This window comes from Melanostigma gelatinosum (assembly GCF_949748355.1).
Source record: "Melanostigma gelatinosum genome assembly, chromosome: 7".
In the NCBI taxonomy this organism is placed as follows: Eukaryota; Metazoa; Chordata; class Actinopteri; order Perciformes; family Zoarcidae; genus Melanostigma; species Melanostigma gelatinosum.
The window spans coordinates 401,925-410,459 of NC_136640.1; the positions used below are offsets into that span (position 1 = coordinate 401,925).

Consider the following 8,535-nt stretch of genomic DNA (forward strand, 5'->3'; position numbering starts at 1 on the left):
TATATAGATATATATATATATATATCTATATATATATATATATATATATATAGATATATATAGATATATATAGATATATATAGATATATATATATAGATATATATATATATCTATATATAGATATATATATATATATAGATATATATATATCTATATCTATATATATATATCTATATATATATATCTATATATATCTATATATATCTATATATATATATATATATATATATATATATATATATATATATATAGATATATATAGATATATATAGATATATATATATAGATATATATATATAGATATATATATATATATATCTATATATATATATATATATATATATCTATATATAGATATATAGATATATATATCTATATATATATATCTATATATATATATATCTATATATAGATATATAGATATATATATATATATCTATATATCTATATATATATATATCTATATATATATATAGATATATATATAGATATATATATATCTATATATATATATATCTATATATATCTATATATATATATATATATATATATATATATATATCTATATATATATATATATATATATATATATATATATATATATATATATATATATATATCAGCTGATGTCACAGCTGATAGATGAGTTCTGAGGAGTTTAAACTATCTGCTCTGATTCAGACTAATGATACAGAAGTGATTCACAGAGCAAATGGATTATGATCTAAAACATACTGTGAACACAACACAAGAGCTCCTCAAGACAAAGGAATCTTCTTCAATGGCCGAGTCAGTCACCTGATGTCACAGTGAGCTTCACTTCCTTTAAGAAGCTTTAAGACGCGCAGCAGCTGAAGGAGGAGACTCGGTGTGTCGTGATGTCTCTGGAGACAGACAGACTCATTCACTATCATGTTACTGTGATCCTCTCAACATGGGATGACTGAAGGCTGTCATCACGTTGTCGTGATGTTTTAGTTTTGAGTCACAGTCCAGACACTGATGGACCTGACTGTGTATACATACATACATACATGTTAGGGGTGCAACGGATCACAAACCTCACGGTTCGGATCACGGTTCTTGAGTCATGGTTCGGATCAACAAAGAGAAGGGGAGGAGTCAATTATAACTTTGCTTTCCATTTATTAATTGAAGAACTTCAAGAACACTGAAAGAAAAGAACTTTGGCTATCGTCTTCCATAAAAACAAACATATTGAAGATATCCAATTTGAACAAAATGAAATAAATAACAAATAAAAATAGAACATTCAAGAATATTCAATTCTGTTAAGTTTAAGTGCAACATGAGGGATGTTGATGCTCTCGTCCTTTGATCAACACTGAAAGAAAGAAACAGCCAGTGAGCTAGCTTCCACTGTTACACTGAACTGAACTGCTCGGCACCAACTTGGGTCTGTGTTTACTTCCTGTCAGGTCATTCAAATACACAATAATGTTACATTACTGTGAAATGGTCGACAACTTTAAAACATTGTTGAAAAAGACGAGACTATCTCCATTGTCTGGGGAGAGGGTCGACCTTTCTGTAGTGATGTTACTATTGGGCCCGTCCAGCTTCACTCTGATGAGTCTGTCAACACCTGCACCAGGTGTGTGTCTGTGTGATGCTCACAGAGGGGGCGTGTCTACAGCACCTGCACCAGGTGTGTGTCTGTGTGATGCTCACAGAGGGGGCGTGTCTACAGCACCTGCACCAGGTGTGTCTGTGTGACGCTCACAGAGGGGGCGTGTCTACAGCACCTGCACCAGGTGTGTCTGTGTGACGCTCACAGAGGGGGCGTGTCTACAGCACCTGCACCAGGTGTGTGTCTGTGTGACGCTCAGAGAGGGGGCGTGTCTACAGCACCTGCACCAGGTGTGTGTCTGTGTGATGCTCACAGAGGGGGCGTGTCTACAGCACCTGCACCAGGTGTGTCTGTGTGACGCTCACAGAGGGGGCGTGTCTACAGCACCTGCACCAGGTGTGTCTGTGTGACGCTCACAGAGGGGGCGTGTCTACAGCACCTGCACCAGGTGTGTGTCTGTGTGACGCTCACAGAGGGGGCGTGTCTACAGCACCTGCACCAGGTGTGTCTGTGTGACGCTCACAGAGGGGGCGTTTCTACAGCACAAAATAAATACTCAATGGATCCGCAGTTCACGAGTGATCCGAACCGTGAGGGCTGATCCGTTACACCACTAATATATGTATACATACATACATGTATAAACATATATACCGGTATACATTACATTACAGTCATTCAGCAGATGCTTTTATCCAAAGCGACTTACAGTTCAGATCCTATCACATCGTAGGCTCAGCTACAGGAACCATCTGGGGTTAAGTGTCTCGCTCAAGGACACATCGACATAGGGCTGCACAATGAAGCAAATTTTAATCGCGATCACGATTTTGGCTGCCACGATTAAATGAGCATGATCGTCAGCGATATTGACGTTTAAAATGCGTGCTCTGCTACACATCAAATCAAGCGCTTCCTCACCTAACAGAGATGGGAGGTGTCATGCGCGCAGCCTGCAGACTCCGGTATTAGTAGAAGAAGAGAGACGGACAACAGAACAGAGAGCAGACGGCCGTGACCGTGTGTCGTGTCGCTAAATCAAATATCAAATATATAGGAGTAGAAGGCGAGGAGCTAGCACTCGAAAAGGATCATCATCCGTTGTCTGGAAGACTGGAAGACAACGGATGATGCACAGAGTCTGACCAGTCTGAGGACCACCAGAGGACCAGTCTGATGCAAAGAGTTGTACATTAGCCTGAATGTAGAAGAAACCATTTTTATTGTCAAATACATTTTTACACATACACGAAATGTGTCTCTGCATTTGACCCATCCCTGTATATAGGGAGCAGTGGGCTGCCATTGATCAGCACCCGGGGAGCCGGGGGTTCAGTGTATTGCTCAGGTACACTTCGACACGTGACACGTTCCAGTCGGGGATCGAACCATTGACCTTCCGGTTCCCAGACGACCCTCTTAACCCAGTGCACCACGGTCGCCCAACAATGAAAGTGGAAGCAGTGTTCTTGTTCATTTAAACGTGAAAGTGCAATAAAACGGTGTTGTCCCTAAAATTAATGAATAATCGTGAAATAATCGTGATCGCAATATTGATCAAAATAATCGCGATTATAATTTTGGCCATGATCGTGCAGCCCTACATCGACATGGGACTAGTGGAGCCAGAGATGAGGATCGAACAAGGATCGAACCTCCGCTCCTCTGATTGAAGGACGGCCCTGTTCAGGTGTGTGTAAATGTGTTACCTGAGGTTCAGGTGTGTGTGTGTGTGTTACCTGAGGTTCAGGTGTGTGTGTGTTACCTGAGGTTCAGGTGTGTGTGTGTGTGTTACCTGAGGTTCAGGTGTGTGTGTGTGTGTTACCTGAGGTTCAGGTGTGTGTGTGTTACCTGAGGTTCAGGTGTGTGTGTTACCTGAGGTTCAGGTGTGTGTGTGTGTGTTACCTGAGGTTCAGGTGTGTGTGTGTTACCTGAGGTTCAGGTGTGTGTGTTACCTGAGGTTCAGGTGTGTGTGTGTGTGTTACCTGAGGTTCAGGTGTGTGTGAATGTGTTACCTGAGGTTCAGGTGTGTGTGAATGTGTTACCTGAGGTTCAGGTGTGTGAGTGTGTGTGTTACCTGCGGTTCAGGTGTGTGTGAATATGTTACCTGAGGTTCAGGTGTGTGTGTGTGTGTGTGTTACCTGAGGTTCAGGTGTGTGAGTGTGTGTGTTACCTGAGGTTCAGGTGTGTGAGTGTGTGTTACCTGAGGTTCAGGTGTGTGTGTGTTACCTGAGGTTCAGGTGTGTGAGTGTGTGTGTTACCTGAGGTTCAGGTGTGTGAGTGTGTGTTACCTGAGGTTCAGGTGTGTGAGTGTGTGTGTTACCTGAGGTTCAGGTGTGTGTGAATGTGTTACCTGAGGTTCAGGTGTGTGAGTGTGTGTGTTACCTGAGGTTCAGGTGTGTGAGTGTGTGTGTTACCTGAGGTTCAGGTGTGTGTGAATGTGTTACCTGAGGTTCAGGTGTGTGTGTGTGTGTGTTACCTGAGGTTCAGGTGTGTGAGTGTGTGTGTTACTTGAGGTTCAGGTGTGTGGGTGTGTGTGTTACCTGAGGTTCAGGTGTGTGAGTGTTTCCTGAGGTTCAGGTGTGTGAGTGTTACCTGAGGTTCAGGTGTGTGTGTGTTACCTGAGGTTCAGGTGTGTGAGTGTGTGTGTTACCTGAGGTTCAGGTGTGTGTGTGTGTGTGTGTTACCTGAGGTTCAGGTGTGTGTGTTACCTGAGGTTCAGGTGTGTGAGTGTGTGTGTTACCTGAGGTTCAGGTAGGTGAGGGCCTGCAGGTTGAGTAGACTCTCAGGTAGAGACCTCAGACAGTTCTGATAAAGGTTCAGACTCTCCAGAGACACCAAGACACAGACGTCCAGAGGAAGTTCAGAGAGACGGTTACGGGACAAGTCTGGAGACAGAGACACACACACACACACACACACGCACACACACACATTTCAGGTTATATTACACCACATGTAACAAACACTCTGTACTATACGTCTCTGGTAGAGACCTGTCAATCACAGTGTAGCTCCGCCCTAAAGCATCCACTGCTTCATGGTCTGTTTGACTCTAAATGGACCATCATTTTGTGTGCGTGTGTCTGTGTGTGTGTACGTGTGTGACTGTGAGTGTGTATGTGTATGTGTGACTGTGTGTGTGTACGTGTGTGTCTGTGTGTGTGTGAGACTATGTGTATGTGTGTGTGTGAGACTGTGTGTATACACAGTCTGTGTGTGTGTGCGTATAGACTGTGTGTATACACAGTCTGTGTGTGTGTGCGTGTACGTGTATGTCACTGTGCGTGTGTGTGTGTGAGACTCATGACTGAGTCCGTAAATAGAACTTCTAACATTCTCTCTCTCCTCCAATCACATCACTCTGTGTGGTTGTCATGGTGATACAGGATGCTATGACCTCCCCAGCTGAGTACCACATAAAGTACAACACATTACAACATAAAGTACCACATAAAGTGGTACTTTATGTGGTAAACATTAAGTACACTCAGTACTAGTATCAATGGCCCAGTCCCAATGTCGCCCTAAAGCCTCAGACCCTGAACCCTCAGGGACTCACTGAGCTCACCTGGTGAGTGTGTGAGTGTGATGCTGCGTTCACACCAAACGTGTCGCGAATTATTTGCGCGAGTAGATTACATACAAAGTCTCTGCACAGACGCCATGAGACTGGCGCGGCGCGAATTTGCGATGGCGCGGCGCGATGGACACAAATCCGCGTCAATCGCCAAATCGCCAACGCGCGAGTTGAAATTTTTCAACTTCCGAGAAATAATGCCGTGACGCGATAGCCTATCAGCGTTGAGTTGCTCCCCCTGTCATCACTGGCTTCCTGCCGTTGTTGAATCAGGAAATAAATCCTGTAGCCGTCTGTGTTCACCCAGAGCTCTACGATACCTCATATCAACAGAGACCGGACCAAACTATGTGTATGCATGTGTGTGTGTAAACCATACGGTACAAACAATGAATACACGCTGCCGTGTTTACGTCTACGTGACGTTATTGAGTGCTGGTGGAGCTGCTACGATGTTAGCATAGCCTAGCACCGATCCATCAGAGCTCCATTGAGAAGACTAGTAACCTACAAATCTGCATCATTACGTAGTTATTTCAGAGACACAGGGAGACAGAGGGTACTTCTCAAGTCTCTTAATTGTCATTTCCTCGATCCTCGCTTGAACCGGAAGTTGTTTCTGCTCCGCCATATTGACGGCCGTCACATGATCACTGTACTTAATAACAGTAACTAATAACACGAATAACTAATAAAGATCAGCGATATCAGCTGAGATCAGCTGACATCACAGCTGTGATCAGCTGATCAGCTGACATCAGAAACAGACGTCGCTTCACATGACGCTTCAGAGGAAAGGACGTCTCATGTCTCTTTAAACATATCTCCTCGTTCCTCTCTCCTCGCATGGTTTCCTCCATCTGATCAGCTGATCAGCTGATATCACAGCTGATCAGCTGATATCACAGCTGATATATCACAGCTGATCGTATCACAGCTGTGATATCAGATCAGCTGTCATCAGAAACAGACTCTTTAAACATATCTCCTCGTTCCTCTCTCCTCGCATGGTTTCCTCCATGCATCCCTGGTGGGAGGGACTAAGACGCAAGGAAAGGACACAAGTGAGGGAAACGGGGATGCAATTAAGAGACTTGAGAAGCACCCAGATACACAGACAGACAACCTGCTCTGCTCTGCTGGTTTTGTTTCTTAAACCCAGTCAGCCTCAGGTGGGCGGAGCCGCTCATTAACCAATCAGAACAAACCTCCAGGTGTGTTTCTTCAGACCGACGTCACAGACTCTGGGTGAGGCTCGTTACATCTCAACGGATCCCCGAAACCGGAAGGTCCGGTAACTTTAACTAAACAACCCAGCATGCTACATACACCAACATCATTGAACCTCACAGGTGTAATGACACAAGTTGTTACCCATCACCTCCCTCTCTCCCCATCAGTTCAGCAAAGGAAAAACAAATATATATAGTTTAACATCAGCTGAACACTGTAAAACAAGTTAACGAGGCGACATAGTGTTAATGTAATCGAGCTACGCAGAGCTAACGATAACTGGCTAAAGTTAGCTGAAGGTATTTTGGGTTCATGACAACGTTAATGATATTCAGAATTTAAAATGGTTAAAAAGGTCTGTAAACACCTCTGTGTATAGATGAGTGGGGTTTTGTGTTGGTCTGTTGTGAGTGGTGTTTTTACCGTGATGATAATATAGAGACAGGGGAACGTAGTTTATGGGTCACAAAGTTTGTCATAACACCGTCTTGACAAACTTCTCTCCCCACAGCTGTTAAAGTCCATAGAAACGGCCTCTTAAATTAACTTTCAGCGATTACCCACAACCCCCCGGGGTTCTCTGGGTCCCACTCACCGGCCCTGGTCGTGTCCGTCAGGTCGTGGTTGTTAGCAGCGCTCCGGGGGAACTCCTTCATCTTCCGGGCGCTGAGATTCAGGCTCCCGGTGGTCGAGGCTTCGTCCAGAGCTCGGTCCAGTGACCGGTTCCATGGAGCCGGTCCCGGTCCGGTATTATTATAATGATGGTTCCCGCCTAAAACACTCCCGGTACCCCCGCCTCCGCTAACCGTGAAGTTGCCTCCGACGTTGTCCATCGAGCCCAGCAATACCGAGGCCGCCATTACACACTCCGGCTGGTTAGCTCTCAATGCTAACAGGCTAACTCCCACCCTAAACTTCAGAGGAGCGCATGCGCAGAGCGGCGCTCCGATGGGAGAGGACTGGACAATACTGCGTGTACACACATTATACTACAAATCTACAATACTGTGTGTACTGTAGTATTGCGTGCAGTACTACATCAATATTATTTGTATTTTAGTACATGCAGTACAATTACATACTGTAGTACAATAATACTTTGTGTACTGACAGTAATATAGTACACAAAGTACTGACAGTACTATAGTTCTTACATTATAATGTAAATATATAACTTACTGCATTATTGAACTAGTACACACAATATTATTGTGCATACAGTATTGTACTAATACTCTGTACTATGATATACGTATTGTAATACAATAATCCAAAATTGGTATTGTAACATCACCAATATGGTATTGTTGTACTAATACTCTGTGTACTGTGATACTGTTCTGAATACACAATAACACCACTGATACTACATGTAAGCATAATGTACTATGAGTCAATACAGTAGTTAATTTATATTATATGTTTATATTATATTGCATTATATTATAATTATTTTATTATATTGTATTATGCTATATTATATTATATTAATTTTATTTTGTAATATTATATTTAGATATTTATATTCATTATGATAACAGAACAAAACAACACCATTCTTTCCATTTTGCCTCATTGTTGGAATGCTGTTAAGTAATGGGATCTCTATGGAGAATATTTTCAAATGGCTTCAGGCACACAGGTGTTTGCGATTGAGCCAATTAGTGATGTTGATAAACACACAGACTCACAGACACACGTGCACATACACTCCTCTCTCTCTCTCTCTCTCTCCCTCTCTCTCTCTCTGTGTCTCTCATACAGTCCAGGTCTTAGGGATCTTTAGAGGTCTTTCCCCCCCCCACCCCCCCCACACACACACACACCATTTTAAAATAAAAGCCCCACAGAATGAATCCTAACTGAAATGCTCGTGATGAGCCTGTCATTTAATAACCGGTTTGTGTTTATCTAACATTAGGATTCTGTCTCCTCTCCCCTTCTCCCCCACACACACACACACACCCCATTTCAAAATAAAAGCCCCAGAGAGTGAATTCTAACTGAACTGCTTGTGATGAAGCCTGTCATTTAATAACCTCTGTTTGTGTCAAACATTATGATTCTGTCTCCTCTCCCCTCCCTCCCCCACCCAGTCCCACCCTTTTAAAATAAAAGCCTCATGGATTA

The 8,535-nt window shown here is 43.0% G+C and overlaps 1 protein-coding gene across 1 annotated transcript in view; it reads right to left on the reverse strand.

The window, feature by feature from the left end:
- The window catches only part of lrch3 (leucine-rich repeats and calponin homology (CH) domain containing 3), a 36,384-nt gene extending 29,110 nt beyond the window's left edge, over nt 1-7,274 (reverse strand). Inside the window, 3 exon segments of the mRNA XM_079272208.1 lie at nt 4,280-4,336; nt 4,338-4,480; nt 7,001-7,274. Of these exon segments, the coding sequence (XP_079128334.1) occupies nt 4,280-4,336; nt 4,338-4,480; nt 7,001-7,265 (465 nt within the window). The 5' untranslated portion in view covers nt 7,266-7,274.
- Between the last annotated feature and the right edge of the window lie 1,261 nt (nt 7,275-8,535).